Raw genomic sequence first — 21,385 nt, 5'->3', positions numbered from 1 at the left:
GCTCAGGTCGTGCAGACATGGCAGGAGCCTATCGATCCGCATGAGAATGTGTAGATGAGGTTTGCTGCCATGTAAGGCCAAACCTTGGCCTTACATATTCTTGTCTTTCTACATCGTGCTTGTCTCTAAGGCTCTGCCCGGATGTGCAGCAAAATAAACACAGAATAAATCGGCTTGGACTTTGAAAATAAAAGTTAGATTATCAGAAAGAGAGTGGGTTAATTATATAAAACAGTCTGTATATTAGGAGATTAAAAAATCTGATTTAATTCTAACGAAATTAAAATGAAGGTGCCTTAATATAAAGCAAGGTAAAGCTGATTTAAAATTAATATCACTGTGGATATTGTTTTCCTGTTGTCAGCCTCTTATAGTCCATTATGTCCACAGGACTACACGGTTGGACAGCCACACTTCGAGGAATTAGTGTCCTTTTGTCTCGACACACGTCACACACACGCCGTTGACATTGACTTCACATCAGAGACAGTTTAACTTCTTCTCTTTTTTTTTTCTTCTTTTCTTTTATTTAACTCGTTCAACCGAGCGCTGTGGTCCTATTGTGGGGACCCTGACAGATGCGGGGCCCCATAGCAGGTCCAGGACAGGGAAAAGTCTGAAAGGTTAATCTGTCCCCCCGCAGATGTTGGCTTTGGGAGTCTTGAAGCGTCACCTTTGACATGTCCCTCATTCAGCAGGGGGTCCAGCAGGACACTGACCGCTGCAAGCTGTCACCTCGGGCCGGCTGAGGACGCTCTGTGCTACTGCTCTATTAGGCTAAACGGCCCCTGACATGGAAGCAAGGGACCGGCTTTTATCCGGCTGCAGGTTCAGGGAGCTTAATACGGTAGCGTATTGCTGTCATGCAAGAAAAGGAAAAACGGATCAGTCTCAAGTTATGACATGAAATGTTGATTGTAAAAAAAAAAAAAAAAAAAGATGTTTTCCACCTTATAACAAGATATTTTCACTTTACTACAACATACAAACTTATCCAGTCATAACAAAAACTTCTCTTGTTAAAACACTGTACTTTTTGTCTTATTATAACGTTAAACTGTAATAGGTGACAACTCGCCGTGTTAAAATAAATAGTATATTGTTATGACAAGAAAAGAAAAAAAGAAAAAGCGATCCCTATCACTATATAACGTATAAGTTAATCTTTTAACAGACATTTTCACGATATTGTTATATACAAAATTATCACGTTAGAAGAAGAAACCTCTCTTGTTAACAGTATACTATTTATCTTGCTATAACGTGAGTGTCATGCTGTAATGTGATAACTTACATGGTTATTGTGACATTGTAAAAATGATAAGTTAGCACGTTACAATGAAGGCTATCATGTTATAACATGAAACTCACGTTATAGCAAGATAAATATATCGTTATATCAAGCAAAGTTCCTTGTTACAATGTGATAATTTTTGTATGTCTTGATGACTACATGAAAAACGTCATGTTATAACCATACATTTTGACGTCATAACGTGTATTCTTTTTCTATATCTGTTGTAGCAAGAAACTTTTCTTATAGAGGAATATGCTATTTATCTTGTTATAACGTGAAAGTTACAACTAGTGTTACAACTAGGTGATAAGTTTGCATGTTATAATAACGTGAGAATATCTTGTTATAACGTGGGAAACATCTTGTTATAGCAATAAGCTTTTCACGCTATGACGTGACACTGATCCGTTTTTTCTTTTTCTGGCTTGACAGCAAAACTTCCAGCATGATGCAGTACAGCAACACAAGGACAGCATTCATGTTACGTGTCCATGTCTCCATGTATGGCCTTGGATTTGATAGAGATGCTGTAAATATGTTGTGTGAATTTGAGTGTGTGAATTTGTATTATTTGGGAGTTTGAATAAATGTTCTCTTGAATAAACTTATTGGCGTTTAATTTTTGATTTCTTTTTTTATAGTTCTAAAATTTTCAAACTTAAGAACTGAATGTGCATGTGTCCACCTCCAAGTAGGACACACACACACACACACACACACACACACACACACACACACACACACACACACACACACACACAGTGCTGGGCTTGGTTCGTTAAGTCTAATGGTTGAACAATAGACACATCTGCTCATCTTTTTCTATCAAAAGAGAAGGTACTACAGTCTTCCTCGTTTGGTTAAACCGCCACATATTTGGTGGCAAGGGGGTGGAGGTGGGGGTAGTGCAGATGAAGTAGCCTAATAATGAAAAAATGGATCAATGTTGTGTTACATAAACACATAGTATCTAACTTTAGCAGCTAATTAAATCACCATGCTTTGTTTTAATCCCTGCAGCCTCTTTTTCTGCTCTCTGGAGAAGAATTAATCGTGTTTTCATTGTGAGGTTTTGGAGGTTTTGAATCCCAGACCTCACTTAGTTAAAAATCAACTCCAAATGAACCCGGAAGTTTACTTCATTTGCACCTAATAATTTAAGGAGGACTGAGGATAAACCCTCATTATGGAGCCCTAATGAATTTAACATTTTCTAAATAACAATTGGCAATCAAACATTAGGAGCTGCATTCAGTCCATTAATGGGTCGATGCTATGAGGGTTTTATTAAAGATCCGTCTATTTGCATTTTTTAACATTTCAGTGAAGGCTAAAGTCTGCTGAAGAATAGCTTTTAGCAGGTGGTTTGATACCTCCCTTCCTTAATAAGGTAGCTGACGTCAGAGAGGGTGGTGTGTGTGCACGTGTGTGTGTGTTTGAGGGAGAGAGAGAGCGAGAGAAAGAGAGTATGGGAGGAGATGGGTGTCCACAGTGCGCATGTGTAGACAGTGATCTGTGCTGCGGTGGAAGAGGGGCTAGAGACACACAACTAGAGAGATGGCGCGGCACCCGACCGGAGCGCAAGGACAGCTGGTTGGCGGTGGGGGGGCTTGAATCATAAAGAGAATCAGAAAATTTAAAAAAAATAAAAAATATCAAGAAAAAGGGGATTCGGAAAAGGAGTTTCTGCAAAAAAGACAGCGTCAGAGGTAGGAGAATAAATCAAATATAAAGACAGAGAGGAAGGGGATAGCAAAAGGAGGCTGCTGCAAGAAGAAGAAGAAGAAGAAAAAAGCAACAAAAGAGAATTGAACTTTCCTGGACGTGTCGACTTCTGGAAATCAGCTAAGTGCGGTAGGTCACATCAGATAGATGGTTTGTCCACAGCGCTGCCCGGATCATGAACGCACAGCTGTCGATGGAAAATATTGGCGACCTGCACGGAGTGAGCCATGAGTCCGTGGCCGGTCACGGAGAGCTGCTGAGTGGTCAGAGTCCACATTCCCGTCCGAGCCCCCGGGGTCTGAGCCACCGCGCTATGGGCATGGCGACCCTGCTGGACAGCGGAGACTATCACCCCAGCCACCCCGGACACCTGCATCCTGCCATCAGCATGTGTGAAGCCCCCCCTGGCATGAGTGCGAGCAGCACTTACACCACCTTAACCCCCCTGCAGCCCTTACCCCCCATCTCCACCGTGTCCGACAAGTTTCCTCCCCACCATCACCACCACCACCATCCCCATCATCCTCACCCTCATCCCCACCAGAGGATCCCCGGGAACGTCAGCGGTAGCTTCACGCTGATGCGGGAGGACCGAAGTCTGGCGCCTATGAACAGTCTGTACCCCGCATATCATCACAAGGATCCCTGCATGGGCCAGAGCCTCTCCCCGCTGTCTGGCTCCGGTCTGGCCAGCATACACACCACCCAGGCCGGCATCCCTCCCTACGCTCATCCTGGTGCCGCCATGCCCGGTGAGAAGATGCTCACCCCCAGCGGGTTCGAGGCGCACCACCCGGCCATGCTCGGCAGACACACGGAGCAGCACATGAGCTCCTCGGCGGGCATGGTACAAATCAACGGTCTCCACCACCACCCGCACGCCCACCTCGGCGCGCAGGGGCACGGCCAAGGGCTGGGGAACAGCCGGGAGCAGGCCTCCGGGCCCGGGCAGCAAGGGGGAGGCGGTGGAGGGGGTGGTGGTGTTTCAGGGGGCCAGATGGAGGAGGTGAATACCAAAGAGGTGGCGCAGAGGATCACCACGGAGCTGAAGCGCTACAGCATCCCTCAGGCCATCTTTGCCCAGCGGGTCCTGTGCAGGTCCCAGGGGACCCTGTCCGACCTGCTGAGGAACCCCAAACCCTGGTCCAAGCTCAAGTCCGGCAGAGAGACTTTCCGCCGCATGTGGAAGTGGCTGCAGGAGCCTGAGTTCCAACGCATGAGTGCGCTCAGGCTCGCAGGTGAGCGAAGCCTCGGTAAAGCCCCTTTTTGTTTTCATCCTCTCAATGTGTGGCTAACAAAACAGACGCTCAGAGAGGAGCATGAGCCCTGAATGCTGCCTCATATTTAGCAAGTGGTCGAGTGGATCGGTGGGAGCCTAAATTTGATTTGTGTTTTTTATTACTTCTGAGATAAAAAAAAAAACGAATTATTCTCCAGCAATCTAAGTGTAATTCAAGAAACACATCAGGGTAGCATTCAGGACAAATGTTCCCTCTGGGCTGATGGTTCTTTATCACAGTAACAAACATCATGTCTGCAGAAATTAAACCTGCTGCCTCAGGCTTTGATGACCACGATGTCTTTAGATATGGCTGCTAAATGAGAGATTTGTGCCTGGAGGAGGTCAAATCCACCTTCATGTGTGTTCAACAATACGCAAAGTTGTGATAAAGTTGAAAAGTGCTTCACTAGGCTGATGAGTGTCCTGATATCAATACCCCAAACCCCTTTCTGCCTCTACACAGATTTTGGGTTTGTGTGAAACAAGTGCTCATGTCATTTTACCTCAAAATATCGACCGCTGGACTGTGTACGTAAACTGATCCTTCGCCCAGAAATCGTTAGGAATGTGTTTATTTTGGTGTAGATGCAACTGATCAGCCTTTTTGGTGCTGCCCTTGGTGTAAACAGAGAGAGACAAAAGTGTGTGTGTGTGCACGTGTTCTTCAGAGAGTGTGGTCAGCTAAATTTAAATGTCAAGTAAAGCTGAAGTCATGCATGACTTCGTGAATGAAATGTGCTCTGTCTTAATTTGGTGGGAAAAAAATCATTGGCCTTAATTTCACAATAGAACAGAAAGAAATGAGAGCATGTGTTTATGTTTTGGTCGTAAAGCAGCTCTGACCTGACTGAGGTTTCTCTAATTAACTGATAGACCTCTGTGTATCAATTCGTCCCTGAGGTACGCACGAGTCAATTAGGGCGCGCAAAGAGGCCCAAATCGCACGTTAACACACACACACACAGTTTTTTTGTTTGTTTGTTTGTTTGTTTTTTGTAACGTTTATAGGACTCATCAATGATCAATGACCTACAAATGGGCTTTTGGTTTTTTGAAAAGTGATGAACCAGTGGAAAGTGCGTGTGTGCCTACGTGTGTGTACGTGAGTGTAATCGCAAAAGACTACTTTTTCAGTTTTCCCATCTGCTGCTGCTGGTGTTTGAAGATGAGATTTTTGACTTTTGCAAATGAGCTAAAAATCTCATTTAACTTTTTTTGAACATTGGTTTTGTATTTGATCATTGTTTGATCATTAGTGTGTCCAACCTAAATTAAAACAATCGTCAGATCGGTGGCCTATTGAATAGTATTGATTGTTTTTTTTTTAAAGACAGGAATTCATACTAGCTACTGGGGAAATAATGTCTCAGGCCTGCTCCAGTTGTGTTCAGTAAATCTTCCTATTCGCCTTTTCATGAGCATGTCATGTCCTGTCTCGTTTTATCTCAAACTTTTATGAGGAAAAATCAATATAAGTATAAAAAAATATAATATATAGCCAAAACATGAAAAATTCAAAGGTTCTCTTGAACAAAAAAATACTATATAAAATTATAGCTTCCTGTTGGAAAAAGCCAAAAATAAAAAATCAGGTTGGAGAGGAGAAAATTTTACACTTTAAACTAAATTAATTTGGAGAGAATAGGCTGAGCGCCATTTTATTGATCTGCCCGTTCCTAGGTGAACTAGATATGTGATCGTGTGCTGAAGTAGATGTGATATACTTATTGATTTTAGGCTTCTGAAATTAATCTCAGGCCTTTTCTCCTTTTTTCCCACGTATTCAATTACCCATCTTGAATAGAATAAAACAGAATATAATAGAATGGAATACGTTGTTGTTTTGGTACAGGACAGAATTTGTTTATTCAGAAATGAGAGATCAATTTTGACTCAGTAAATTGGTTGTAATACACCTTTCTTACTACAGCCATATTGATATGAAAAAGTAGGGCGAACACAGGTGTAACTAATTATAATTATACTAATTAAGGTACCGTGGAACAGAACTTTAGTATTACTATTATTATTATCATTGGTAACACCTGTGTGTATCCGATTATTTCATATCAATATGGCTGCCATGAGAAATTGCAACCTTTAATATTTGCTGTTTTTTCTTTTGTTTTCAGAGATTTTAAGTGAATATCACCAGCTAAATAAAGGGGACATGTGTTTTTTTTTTTAAGCTAACATAGTTCGAGGGTGGTTTCTCCAGTTGAATATTTGCAGCATTTTCAGCACAGGGGTCTGTTTGTTGTTCTCTTCAGATTATGAAACGCAGGACCGTGTCAGTAGGCCCACTGTGTGCAGTCTGTTTGAGTGTGTGTGGAGTTATCTGTGTGTTTGTAATGATTAGCCGGGAGCAGCAGCAGTGTGTGTGTGTGTGTGTGTGTGTGTGTGTGTGTGTGTGTGTGTGTGTGTGTGTGTGTGATTAGCGTGATAACGAGGCCGTTGTAATGTCCCCTCGGTCCCTGGGAAAGCTGCCTCTCTGGCCGGGCCGTCAGTGCCGGGGCCGGGCCGCTGTTCTGTGTGGTGGCTCCTGCTGTCTGAGTGGCCTTCACTCTGGCTGATTTATAGCAGCCCTTACACGAGGAGCTCCGGCTCTCTGTTAATATTTACCAGCACTGGAGACACCGGGCTGCTCGTACTCACTGTTACACTCCAGTTTATGGTCATGCGGCCAGGTCGCTGCACTGTACTTTACCACACAGCTGAGAGAGGGCGTGCTTAAAATGAGGTGCATGAGGCTAAATCTGTTGAATTTAATAATTATGTTTATTTTAATGTCTCTCTAATAAACTTAACTGTTTGCAACATCTCGAAGTCAATATTACATCAAAACGAAAGACCAAAATTAGGAGGAAATTAGTCACTTTAAACGTACTATTGACTACGTACAAATTTAATGTGTAATATAGAATTGGCAGGCATTTTTTATAGTGCAGATATATGCTCAGAATGGTGCTTTCTGGTATTTTTTCTTCATATTTGGTTGGAAATTGTGTGTATAAATTTCACTTTTACTTAATTGCTTTCATTCGTGCATACACGTGTTTGGAAGTTTTCTGTAATGAAATGTTTTTGCATTTTGCAAAATGAATCAGCTCTGGTTTTTAAGAACTGTTCTGTGGTTAGGATATGCTGTTGAATAATTTCCTCGGTGAGTTCATATTGGGCCTTTCTCCAGCAGCCCACGTCTGCCCCCTCCTGGTCTCTCACCAGTGAGCCTCAAGTTGGATGGCTGTGCTAGGACTTTAAGTGGGAAAAAGAAAAGAAAAAAGAAATGAAACAAAAGTGAAATCAGGTGACAGGAGGTTTGATTTGCTGTCAAACGTATTCCCAAGTTCGTCTTTCCGATATTAGATGATCTGAAGTTAATTTTTCCAGAGCTGTCGTGGTCTACATTGCGGGGTTGTTTTCAGCACCGCGGACAGCGCTCATTGTTCCCCTGTCTTTCTGCTCAACGTCAGAACATGCTCCAACTCTGGTCCGTGGACCATCAGGGGACCATGCGGCTGCATGGGGTCCCTTACAAAATGCGGATGAGTTTAATTCCGCCACTATATCCCATGCATCCTTGCGGTTTGCCCAGTGAAAGAGCGTGTCTTGGTGTTTGGAACAAAAATGCCACAGCTTCCGCCCTGCAGACTGCTTCATGATTCTGCACAAAGTTACAACTGACAAATAAAATCTTGTAAAAAATCTAATCAGTATTTGTAATCACAATGATAAATAGGGCTTTTACACTTCTTTAGTTGTCTTTCCATTACTGCAATAGCTGAGTACAGTATTGTGCAGTGATTAATCCAACATATATACTTGCTTTTATCTAGCTCTTTTATCTAGGACTGCAACAACCAATTATTTTCACAATTAATCAATTAATTATTTAGTCTATAAAATGTAAAAAAAAAAATGTGAAAAATGCACATGACACTATCTCAGAGCCCAAAGTGATATCTTCAAACTACTTCTTTCATCCAAAAAACAGTCCAAAACCCAAAGATTCTTCATTTATTTCCAAAATGATAAACAAAAGTGAATCCTTAAGAAGTTGTAATATGTTTGACATATTTGATTTTTTTTAAATGACTTAAACGATGAAGCAGTCATCAAAATAGTTGGCAAATAATTTTGTTTTGATTGATTAACTGACTATGTACACTTACTCAAATATGTATTCAAGTACAGATTTCAGGTACTTGTACCTTACTTGAGTCTTTTCTTTTCTTGACACTTCTACTCCACTACATCTCTCAGAGAAATATTGTACTTTTTACTTCACTACATTTATCTGACAGCTTTAGTTATTTGTTACTTTAAAAATAGAGATGTTTGCAACCAGAGCATATCAGTTTATAAAATATCATGTTTTGTTTTACATGCCCAACAGTTGTACGAGGACAGCTGAAATGATTAGTCATTGTAAAACTGTTGGGTAGTTTAATGTACAACAAAACATGACATTTGGGCATTATGATATTATGGCATATCTGACCATTTTTTAGGATTTTTACAAACCAAACAATGAGGCAGCCAACAGATAAGCAGATTAATTCCCAAAATAGTCCAAAATGAATTCCATCTCAACCATCTTCCACAGTAAAATACTGTTTGTTTTTTTTTATTAATGCACGAGTCACAATAAACTATTATATATAGTAGCATTACTGTCACAGGGGACATTTTACTGCAATGAATACTTTTACTTTGAATATTTTAATTTGGCTGAACAAAAAAAACTACTTTTATTTGAATAACATCAAAGATGTGCTTTTACTTGTAACAGAGTATCTTCACATTGTGGTATTGTGGAATTAGTACTTTTACTTAAGTAATTGATCTGAATACTTCCTTCACCAGTGCTAATGAACACAAGTTACATCAGGGAGGGGGACTCACTCTTGTTCAAATTCACTGATACTATCTGGAGAGGTGCAAAAGACATTCAAGTGTTAAACTTCCTTGTCCTCATTTCAGTTCTTGATGTTATTCATAAGTTACAGGACAAAATGACAACTTAAAAGGAACACATATATCAGTACAACATTACTTTTTCTGCTGATATTTATGGAGGATTTTAAATTCATGATTTGTGTGGTCTTTGTATACTTGGTGCAATTGCACTGTAGTTAGGTAATTAGTTGGTTACTTTTTATTTTACGTTTTATTTCTTTATTTCTGTGGTGTCTGGCAATATATTTAGGAGCAAACATAAATAAAATAAATAAAAACTTTGCAAAGTATTACAAGTCCCTCAAAAACATATTTGAATTACATTTCAAATGAACTGTACACTATAAATTGAAGTGCTGTGGTCTCAAAAGTAAATCTCCAGAATAATCTTTATAAAAACATCTATGAAAAGCTTAACTTGTTTGGGACCAGCATTTGTGTACATATTTTTGATCGAAATGGATTGGAAAATATCAGATTTGGATTTTGGCTTTAAATAATTGTATCCATAATTGTAAATGTTCCAGTCAGAATGAAAACTAAGCAGATTTCTAAATTAATATATGAAGGGGAGCCACTGAGATAATTCATTGATCAATCCATGGATTTATTCGGGCCTTTTTTAAAAATCCAAGGTCGAGGTGTAATGGAGAGAAGATTGTCATACTAGGGATCAAATGGTCAAATATTTCTTTGACCAGAAGATGCCTGTTATTATTCTGGGAAAAATAATTTCCAAAATGTAACCCAGTAACATTGCAAAACTACTTTTTTCTTTTATCTAAGTATTTATTTTACACAATACTTCATTTTAATATAGAATATTCTTGTACTGTGATGAAGAATCATGAACGTAGCATCATTGTGATTTAAGATTAATCTCTTCAACTGAAGGATATTTTTATATCTTTATGGGAGAGATATATTTCCCTATTTACAATTCAAAATTGAATCTTTCAATTTATAAAATATCTTTCTCAGTTTCTTATTGCTTTAAAGCCATTTTTTTCACTATCAATAAGTATTATGAAAATTCAACATTTGCCTGACATGACTTCTGGTGTAAACCACGCCTACTTCTGGTCTTCTATCTGAATACAGATACAGAGACACATAATTTTGTCAACTGAACAGACATAGATACAATACAATGTCTCTGTGCATCTATCTAAGTCAAGTTTTTTTTTGTCACACTTCTTGTTTTTGTGCAGAAGTGTACTACCTTCTTTCACAAACATACTCTTTGTTCTCTTTCTGTTTATCTCTCCTGAATGCTTCACAGCATGCAAGCGTAAGGAACAAGACCACAGCAGAAGCGAGCGGGGGAACATGACCAAGAAGCCCCGGCTGGTGTTCACAGATGTGCAGCGGCGGACGCTCCACGCCATCTTCAAGGAGAACAAGCGTCCATCCAAAGAGCTGCAAGTCACCATCGCCCAGCAGCTGGGCCTCGAGCTGGCCACAGTCAGCAACTTCTTTATGAACGCACGCCGCCGGAGCCTAGACAAGTGGGTAGACGATGGCTCCGGTCACTCAGTCAACTCTGGCTCCAACGCCTGCACCAAAGCCTGAAGACGGACTGATTTGACCAACTCATGGACTGACTCAACCTCGGTGGAAAAGCTTTAAAACTTAAGAGAAACAAAGAGAAACTTAAAAAAGACCTTGAAGCAACGTTTTGCCCTTAAACCTGTACTATATTGATATTTATAGTATCCAAAGATGAAAAAACAAACCAAAGACTCCTTCTTTGACCTGCTTTGAAATGTTTGTTTCAGCAACACGTTTATGTGTAACATACTGCAAAAAGACTATAGTTTTACCCCCCTCTCACACCACACTCACTGTCACTGGTCTATAGCTTTATTACACCCCCCACACCTCCCCACCCAGTATCAATCTGTCATTCGCCATCCTTATCTTTAATCTGATTGGTTGGTTTTAATGATGGGTCCCTAAATGGAGGTTTAATCAGCCTATTGGCAGTCTGATCTGCAGCTGTCCACACCCTTGAAAAACAGCCAGAATGTGGAGCTCCGGTGGGATTGGCCAATCAACTTTAAAGACAAAAAAAATCCTACAGGAGCGACTGGATTGTTGTGCAACCTTTGTTTGGATCAGTGGCGGTGGACTGTCTGTCTCTCCGGCTGTCTGTCTCTCTATCAAGCATTCCTGACAGACAGGGAAATGCGTAGACTGCTAACCCAAAACCAAAAATCCCAAACCCTTAAACTAAACCAAAAAAAAAAAAAATCCTAACCTCAACCCACATGGTAGTGCTTTCTTCCAACATGCTGAAACGTTGAATAATTTACACAAGAAAAACCAAAGCCTTCAACACCCTGAAGCCTCTCATGCAGCTTAGAAATAAAAACCACTTACTGTAAGAACATGCTATGAAGTAATTTGACCAAAGAATATATTTTGTAGTTGATAATCTTAAGAGTATTTTTACCTCATTTGCTCCCTTATACCTCCTGAGTCAGACTGTTAGATAGGAGTCAAAATGAAGAGAATGTTGCTGCTTATGGTCCATACAACAATTTGAGTCAGACATAAATATAATACTAATATTATATGACACAACCCTGGAAATTTATTATTGACATTTGCCTTATAGATGCCTTGTTGAATCAAACAAAATTTTCCAGTTATATCTTTACAAATGGTCTATGTGAATGTTCATTGTGAAGATTAATCATTGCAGATATATCCTGTCCTGTAAGTCTGTTTAGATCACTGGTTCTCACCCTGGGGGCCCCAACCCCAACTTAGGATCACTTCACACTTCACGTCATTGAAAATCCTGAGGTGTCTTGATTTTAAGGGGTTTGAGGAGAAAATATAATTATCAAAATAAAAATGTCCTCATGCTATCTTACATACCTCTTGCTGTAACTTTGCCTGTGAAAATGTAAACACAGGCTTGTTTCATCAGATTTCAAGGAGGATCTGACCCAGTGGCAGCCATTAAGAGTAACTATATCGAAATAGTCAATCTTCTCACAAATGGTCTAGTATGTTTATGGAGGTTGTGTACAGGCATCAGTATTAAATTAAGACACTTCCACAACCAGTTAAAAATTCCTTGTAGTAGCTTTAAAAAATCTCACAGGATAAGTGAACAGTGAAGATAGCTTTCACTCTCTGCTTAACAACATTGTCCTGTATTAGAAAAGTTTGCAGTTAAAACAACCAAAGAGCCAATAGAACAATGGCCAACCATTGTGGACAAGAAAACACTGAGTTTGATTTTTTTTTAAAAAGAAAAAAAACTTATTAAATTAATATTAAAAATAATACAGACATAGAATTGTATAAAAAGTTCCCTAAAAGATCAGAAAATATATATAATATAATCTGTGATTTGTTCAAAATTCATCCAAATCACTGGTTTAACACAAACTTCCAGCACTTGTTGCATGCACTGTTTGATTTAATTGTACAGTTTATCACTTATTCTGTATTGTCATTGCATTGCATATAATATGAAATATCCATAAAATATGTCACTTAGTCAGGGGTCTTCAGTTTACTTAATGAAAGAAAGGACAACCCTGAAGGAAAAAGGTTGGGAACCACTGGCCTAGATAGATTTAGCTCAAGTTGATGTGTTCAAATACCAGCAGCTGGGAAACAAAGATTGTTCAGCAGTGCGTTTTCTCTGCAAAGCAAAGATGCTCTAAGTGTGGTTTTGACACTGTGAGGGAGACAGACGGCCTCTGATATTTTTGAGGACAAACTGTGTCACCACTCTAATAATAAGCATTCAACGTCCCTGTGTGCTTCATACCTATTTGATTTTATCCTCCTCATCAAAGATGTTGGGTGAAGGGGATGATATCAATGATCAAATCACTTTCAGGCGCTTACACAGCAATGTCAGCTCGTCACCTGAATACGAAAGCACCCCACCCCTGCCTGTTGCCAATCCCCATCCCCCCAACTCCCCCCCCATCCTGCCTCCGCTCTCCTGGTAAGCTATGCATTTCAGCACTAGGAGGAAAGCACTACACACAGGGCTGGCCCAGGGCTGCGTATCATTAAATATATTGAGCTGGCCCCTTGCCGTCATCCTCCTCCTTATGGCCAGGGTTAGCAGCTCTACATTCATCAGAACAAGCGCCGAAGGAGAGGCGAGAGAGCTGCTGCTGCTTCTTCATCTCTGAAAGAAAAAAAACAAAAAAGATGACAAGAAACAAAAAAATGTGTCAAGACCTGCTGATGTTTTATAGTGTGAACCAAAGATGCTACCTCACTCAAGTTCCATATGTGATATCTATCACTTTGATGATACCAAAGATAACCAAAGATTTTTTCTCATTGCACGGCCTCTATGAGTGGTGTTAAAAGATGTTGTATGTCTCCCCTCCCCCCATCTCCTCTGTCTCTCTTTCTCTTCCTTTCTTCTCCCCTTTCTCCCCCTCCCACCTGCACTCAACCCATGCACCCCTGCTATGTGTGCTCTTGCTTCATCTGTGCTCTGATTACAGCTCCATAGGTAGTCATGCTGATGTAGCTATAGGCAGATATGCTGATCTAGCCATAGATACACACAAGTGGCCATGCAGGGGCCTGCGGGGTACAGCGAGCTCGCTAGCAATCTGATGAGTCTTTTTTTGTGCTTGTTAGCAGCACCAAAGTGTTCATTTCTAGCACTATATTGGCAGAAAAGATAGATTAAAGAGCAAAAGCTGACATTGGGATGATCTGAAAAATTGAGAAGCAATATGTAAGACCCTAGCGCAGCCATTTCAAAATTTAAGAATGCCACAGCCAGATTTGAAATCTGAAAATCTAATACAGCCTGCCCAAACCTTTAATCACAACACTGATCAACGCACTAGACTAATCACACCAATGACAAGATATTCCAGTCGTCAGATTCCAGCCATATTGTGATGAGTCACCAAGTAATGGTGTAACACCTGTTAAACTAGGTCAGAAAAATAAGATGTAATGTAAATTTCTGAATACTTTCTGGAAAGTACTCATAAGTATTTCATGGTACTTTCAAACTTAACCGAAACTAAAAAATGTTTTATGTATGTATTTTTCTTGACCCCTCATGGCCCACCTGCAATGTAACTGGTAACAGGCCACACTTTGTGAATCACTGTCAAAAATGAGTACTGCAGTCCAAACAGACAATATATTAAATAGGTTGAAGCCCTACTTAGGATACAGTCTGTGGTTGAAGCGAGTTGCCCCCAGCTGTTTATAATCTCAATCAATTATCTGTCAAAGTTAAGCTCGGCTCTGTTATCCTGAAAACAAAAGTCCACTGCTCCAAAAATACACACTCTGGAGTTAAGTGACTGCCGACCTTACTGCCTTCCAGACCCCATTAACATTTTTCTAAATTTAACCTTTACAAACATCTACTACGTTTAAAAGATTTTTAATGATTTCTCGTGACTCATAAACACACACTTATTAATTCAGTGAACTCTAATACAAGTAAAAAAGGCAAACAACAGACAATCCAGTCAGAATTGAAATTTTAAAAGAGAACATATTTTGCTGTAGCATTGCTGTCAGATGTGCCAGTATGTCAGCTGAGCATATTTCTTTAATCTCTGATTAACTGTCATGGTCATTTAATGATTTAGTACAGTAAATATGTTACATATGACTCCTTTAATTTCAAAATAATCGATGTGAATTTGATGGCGTACCCTGCCTGAGTGTCTTTTTTTTCTCTTCTCGGCTCTGCCTCTTTGTGTGTATCTATAGGTTGATGATATTGATCCACCAAATAGGTCAGACGTCTTTACATGACAATAGGCAGACAAGCTGACATAGCCATGGGCAGAATTGTTGACTCAACTATAGGCAGACATGTTCCTGAAAGTAGAAGCAGACGTGTTGCAATCTTTCTAAAAACTCCCAGGACGAGTGCCTTGCTTGAACCAAAGTGTTAAACCGCTGTTGACCTCTCACCTTTGACTCTGTGAATACCTCAGCCTGTAGAAGGGCCACTACTGAAGAAACAAGGAAAAGGGTTTTTTTTTTCTAATCACACCGTGGTGCTTTTGCCAGCGCAACCATGCAATGAAAACATACCAAAGGAATTTCTGTTGTCCACTTCTACAGATTAAACCAAAGGTCTTTGTTTCTCCTCTCTTCCCCTCTGATCCCTTTTAACCCTCCATCCCTCCTTCTTCCCCCCCAATCTTCCTCGTCTCTCTGCTCTGCTGTGTGTAGGAAGGTCCGCACTCTGGCCGTGCATGTCTCTACCAATGTCTCTGAATACCTCATAGTAATAATTCCTTTGAGTTCTGCATTGAGACGTCTATCTGTGAGTAAGGCAGAACTCCACTCGTGTGGTAACTGTTATTGTTACTTCAAAAAAGCTGTATGATTATCTATTTTGAAGTTGTTGCTTTTGTTTTTGGCAGAAGTGCTCTGTTTCAAGTCACGGAGGACAAGTTTCAGGGTTGATGTATGAAACTTAAGGGATGGAGGGAGAAGCGTATTTTTTATCAGACATTGGGTTATGCCAATATTATGATGCTAGACTATTGCTTTTACAGGGTAAAACCAACTGCTGTGATATTGTGTTCATATTTTCCCTTTTCTCTACTTCTGTGTTGTGATTTTAATTTAATTGCATTTTTGTAATGGTTAACCACTGCTTTAATTTATGCATTTGTAGAAACTCTAGATTTGTATATAGTAGGTTTTTGGAAAAATGAAAACAAACAAAAAAGACAGTTTTATGTTACAGCCTTATTTCCCACGCTTAGATATAACAAAAAGGAGTAGTTTGTATTCTTCTTCAGCTAAATCCTAGCCGGCATTTCAATGTGTGTTTTAAACACTGCCAGAAACCCAGACAGTTGATTTGCCAATGCAGACAAAGTTATACAGGAGCTACTTTGTTGAACAGCTGGCAAAAAGCAGTGTGTACGTGCGTGTGTGTTTTTTCTATTCTTTTGACTTTTTAAAAACTGTTATTTTATGGGTATTACTGCACATCCAAAGATTTTTAAAACAAACCAAAAATTGGAAAAAAAATTATGTATAATGTTGAAAAAGCACTGGCATTTGTGAGGTAGACTTGTTGAGTTTTGATTTGCCATTCGCACGGGTATAGAATGTAGAAGGCGTAGGGCTATGTAGACAAGCTTACTCTACCATGTGGGGAATCTCCTGTTCAATGTACAATCTGAAAGCATTTTGAAACGAGGGCTGCAAGTCCTGCGCTCACTTTGCTGTCTCATGCACAGAGTGAGGTGGAGTGGAGGCTGGGCAGCCGGTCTGCCAGGGGCTGGTGCCACGGAGCTGGGTCTGTTTTTATTGCCGTGGCACCGCCGCCTCGCTCCATCTAGTATCTGTTCTTTTGGTACGTACTCGTGTAATGACTATGAGCAAAGTCTAATAAAACTGCAAAGAACCTTACCAAGGAATCAGTGTGTGAGTGTGTATGGGGACGATCACCTGGATGGCTAATTTCTTTTCCTGTCTGTGTGTGTGTGCCTGAGTGTGTGCGCAACTCAAATGTAAAAGTACTGCTGAAGTATGAGAGTTTGCATGTATTTATTTACTGTGTGTTCGTCCACTTTAAAAATGTCTGTACTGCTGGTGTGTATGCATGTGTGTGGCTGACTTGGTGCATATCACAACAGTAAGTTTGACTGAGGCCTTACTGTTAGAGCTGTTTTCTCTCTTTCATGAAGACAGCACAGTATCTCTAAGGACTGAAGGTCATCACTAGAGCTGCAACAATTAGCTGATTAATCAATTAGTTGTCATTTCAAACTATTTTAATAATCAATTAATTATTTTGAGTCGAAATTTGAAAATGTCCAAATTCCCTGATATCAGCCGCTTAAATACGGATATTTTCTGGTTTCTTTACGAGAGTAAACTGAATGTCTTTCAGTTTTGGACAAAATTAGACATTTGAGAACGTCATTTCAGATCTGGGAAATACTGATCAATACAGGCTTTCAGCAAACAACTAAGTGATTAATCCAGAAAATGGTCAGAAGATTGATTGATAATGAAAATAATTGTTAGTTACAGCCCTAGTCATTACCAAAACATCTATGGCAGATCACATCAGCATGTTATGTACTCATTATGTCACAGAAAGTTAGTTCCTAAGGAGAATACAGGCTTACATAACAGTTATAAAGGCCTGTATCAAAGAGGGAATGGATGATGCAGTGTGGATCTATTTATTTCTCCCCATTTTCACATTTATGTTATTTATTTTGTCCATAAGGAGTTCCCATATGATGGGTAGCTTGGCTACAAGTCTCATAACAATACTGCGGCGCCTAAGACAATCATCTGGATCTCTTATTACGCTGGGGAACTGGTTTCTCACCCGCAGAGGGGTGTCCTCCAGCTATTCATACACAAAGATGCTTGAAGGGTTTTGATAAACAAGCATATTTGTTGTCATAGACATTTAGGAATAGATTACAGTAGTCGTTCATCTTGCACTTGCATTTCAAAATGAAATCTCATTGCTCTCGTCAGCCTCGTGCTCTTGTCAACCTCGATCTCTTTCTTTTTTGCCCTCCTCAATTCACAATGCTTCTTCAGTTTTCAGTATGTGTGTGTGTGTGAGTGAGTGTGTGAGTGCCTGTGTGAGTGCCTGTGTGTGTGTGTGTGTGTGTGTGTGTGTGTGTGTGTGTGTGTGTGTGTGTGTGCGTGTGTGTGTGTGTGTGTGTGTGTGTGTGTGTGTGCGTGTCAGAGAGGCAATACTGTCGGTGTTACTCTCAAATGTATAACTCCATGTCTCATGACTTGATTTGTCATTGCTGTTTCCCAGGCTTTGCTACTGCTTTCTCAGTGCCGTGCAATATCATCTGTTGTGATTGCTAAGCAAATGAAAAAAAAAGAAAGAAAATTGAGAAGCAAGTGATGATGTCATCAAGCTTTTTTCAGTGTTCAAATGTTTCAACATTTCTGTAGTCACAAAAAAGTAGAAAATAAACGGTTGGTATTTCCAGCTTCTGAATCCTGGCTCTTGTTATTATTATTTTTTTATTTTTTTTTATGTGTTTTTTTTTTCCTCAGATGGGCAAATTGAATCAAAACATCAAATCAGATAAGGAAGTAGAGGACAAGACGAAAGGCATATGAGTCTGCCTTGGATGGGAACCTGAATAACAAGTAGACTCAGAAGATTAGTGTATATATATATATATATATATATATATATATATATATATATATATATATATATATATATATATATATATATATATATATTTTTTTTTTTTTTTTTTTTTTTTTTTAAAGATTATTTTTTGGGCTTTTGGGAATCAAACCAGCGACCACTGCAGAGCACCAACAGCCTCAATACATGGGGTGAATGCTCTACCAACTGAGCTATAGGAGCAACCCAGATCAGTGGATATTTAAGTCATATTCTGTATGCTGTCGGGGTTGGAAGAACAGGGATGCTCCACCCTCAAAATATATGCACTTGTGATTCTGTAAAAATTGTGAATCAATGAATTCCCAAGACAAGTTTTAATTTATTAATGCTTTATATACATTTGTAAATATGTTGCTGCTCAACCAATCAATAATTAAAAACCTCATTATCTGGTAAAGGTGAACAAATCAGCTTTACTTGTGGGTTGGGAGGTTCAGTTCTAATACAAATGATAAATTGGTGCAATTTTGCAATGAACCACAGTCAAACACAGCAACATCAAAGGTGAATTTATTTATTTTCAGTCACTTTATATGCACTGAAAAAAGAGACTTGTTGGACCAACTTAGTAGAAATAATTCACACCAACTTCAATCTCATGCCACTACTGTCATTATTTGTTAACTTTTTTTGTTTTATTTGAATTACGAAAAAATTAATGGGTAATACACACAATTAATTCATTTTTCCGTCAATCAATTTTGTTTTTCTAACTTGCTAACTTGATTTGAAAAAATTTAAATCATTTGTGTGTTACCATTGAAATATTTTTTAAGTGGGCAAACAATGATTTTTTTCAGTGAATGCATATGCTAACCTACAGTTAAAAATATGGATAGCACCAATAGCAATTGAACCACCCATTCTGACAGAGCAGTGACTAACAGTAAAGTTGGAGTAGTTATATTTAACCATTTCTTTTCCTTTGAAGCTCTGATGTTGCTGAAAATAATCAGCCAGAGTATAATTCCATAGGACAGAAAAGTTAAGTAATGTGGGCTTTTAAATAATCTATCACAATCATAACTTAGAAATGAGCAAAGTCATGAGATCAGCAAAATCATCTGGATCATCGTTTTAACCTTAATATAATTTACCTTCAGTTACACAGAATAACAAATGAATCAAGCCAAGCTGAGACATCGACACTTCAACCCATCGATTGAACTCTGCAACACAACAATAAGAGTTGTAAGTTAATTGATTTTTCAGTTGGTTTTCTCTGTTCATGGTGCAAAAGGCCACAAACCCATGTGTTAGTAATCCATCACCCATTAGTGATGTGTTGTTCCCCAATTACACTGACTCAAGGCCTGAAGGCAAACTCGTACATGTATACAGGGGAAGCTGGTGAAACTGGGAGTTTGTCTTCAGGCTAAATTTACAAACACAGGAAGTTGCATCTAAGTCTTTATGGTGAAATTATATGTTACGCACTTAATTTCTCAGTTAAGCAATGAGTCAGTGGTTAATCATTGATCCACATCAAACTGAGCCACTGATCTGCAGATCTCGCCTCCGTTTGGACTGACTAAAACTAGACCCATGCCTAGAAAAACTTTTCCTTGAGGACACAGTGATACTAGGGGAATAATTTAAGATGTCTTAGCTAAATGATGTGTGAAGACAATCAGTCTGGTGGGTATTGTATGAAGAAACATACATGTAAAAAGTGATTCTAAAAAAGGCATGCTACTTTTGTGAACAGGAACGTGATATAGTTTAATTTCAGTTATTTGCCTTAAGTACAATCCTAAAGATAAAAAATGCTCATGAGCTTTTTTTTTCTGCTACAGATTAATAAACTACTCTTCATGTGTTTGTGAACGTATGTGTGTGTATACACTTTTCCACTGTGGGTCAGAACGTACAAATAAAAGCACTGTTCAGTGTGTCAGATAGACGAAGGATGACCTCTTATTTTTTATGAATGTACTTTCCTGAATGAGGACCGAAGAGTCACAGGACAGACACCCAAGGGGGGGTCCCAACACCTGACAACATGTCCACACGGTTTCACCTCAGATGTGCTCCAACGTGTACAACATTTGTCTGTCAGTCTCTGTGATTTTAGCACTTTTCCTAGAATAGATAGATAGATAGATAGATGGATAGACAGACAGACAGACAGACAGACAGACATTACAATTAATACAGGAATTGTTTTCATGTATGTGATGCATTATTTGCATCCTGCCACTAGATGGGGCTATGACATGGATTTTTCCAAGGACAAGCACTTCTTTGTTTACATTTACCAACAATCTTAAAGAGAGAATTCACACTAAAATAAGATAATTTAAACACCCTATTCTATAAAAATAAACAGTAAAATCAATACCAACAAACACAGATAGTCTTCCCCCACTGGAAATCCAAGTATCAATGCCTTAAATGATTTTTGGTTCATTACACTGAACACTGTGCATTGTGTCTTCAGATAATAAATCCAAAATAGTTTTACATGAATGCAGCTCTTCCAGTGAACAGGTAAATGTCCCCAAATCTCTTTAAAATCAGCCAGAGTGTTATCATAGCTTTCTGGGAGTTGCTGCTGTTACCTCTGGGATTTATCTCTGCATGACATCATCACACTAACTGTAGTACAGCCCTATAACTGCGTTGCAGCCTGGCCTTTGCAACTCATTGCAAAACCACATCATACAATGTCAGCTTCCCCTTCACACTCAGTTTTAAAAATAACACAGCTCTTTGTTCCTGGTTGGGCTGTGATTGGCTAGCTGCAGAATTACAATTTAAAAAAGAAGAAAAAATTACAGTTTGAGCCCCGGTTCCACTCAAAGTTGCTGATTTTCACAAAGCTACTACACACCAAGCATGTCGTAAAATTTAAATGACAGTGGACAGATTATGCTGTAATTTCAACACAGAAGTCACTGAATTCCCCTTTAACTGTATACTAGTATTATTGACATGTCAC

At 39.3% G+C, this 21,385-nt stretch overlaps 1 protein-coding gene across 2 annotated transcripts; it reads left to right on the top strand.

Annotated features, from left to right (window-relative positions):
• Nucleotides 1–2,827: 2,827 nt before the first annotated feature.
• Nucleotides 2,828–12,391, top strand: onecut1 (one cut homeobox 1). Of its 2 annotated transcripts, none has more exons than XM_084720164.1 (2): nucleotides 2,828–4,260; nucleotides 10,546–12,391. In XM_084720164.1, the coding sequence occupies exons 1-2, from the start codon at nucleotides 3,198–3,200 to the stop codon at nucleotides 10,833–10,835; spliced, it is 1,353 nt and encodes a 450-aa protein (XP_084576290.1). In that variant the 5' UTR covers nucleotides 2,828–3,197; the 3' UTR covers nucleotides 10,836–12,391. The 2 variants fall into 2 exon arrangements, with proteins under 2 accessions (XP_084576290.1, XP_084576283.1); XM_084720157.1 differs by having other exon boundaries at nucleotides 2,828–4,275.
• Nucleotides 12,392–21,385: the final 8,994 nt, after the last annotated feature.

The sequence above is a fragment of the Lutjanus erythropterus genome, chromosome 1 (assembly GCF_056507025.1).
Source record: "Lutjanus erythropterus isolate fLutEry1 chromosome 1, fLutEry1.hap2, whole genome shotgun sequence".
NCBI classification, from domain to species: domain Eukaryota; kingdom Metazoa; phylum Chordata; class Actinopteri; order Lutjaniformes; family Lutjanidae; genus Lutjanus; species Lutjanus erythropterus.
Note: the sequence above shows the minus strand (reverse complement) of the source record. Positions and strands in the feature narration are given on the sequence as shown.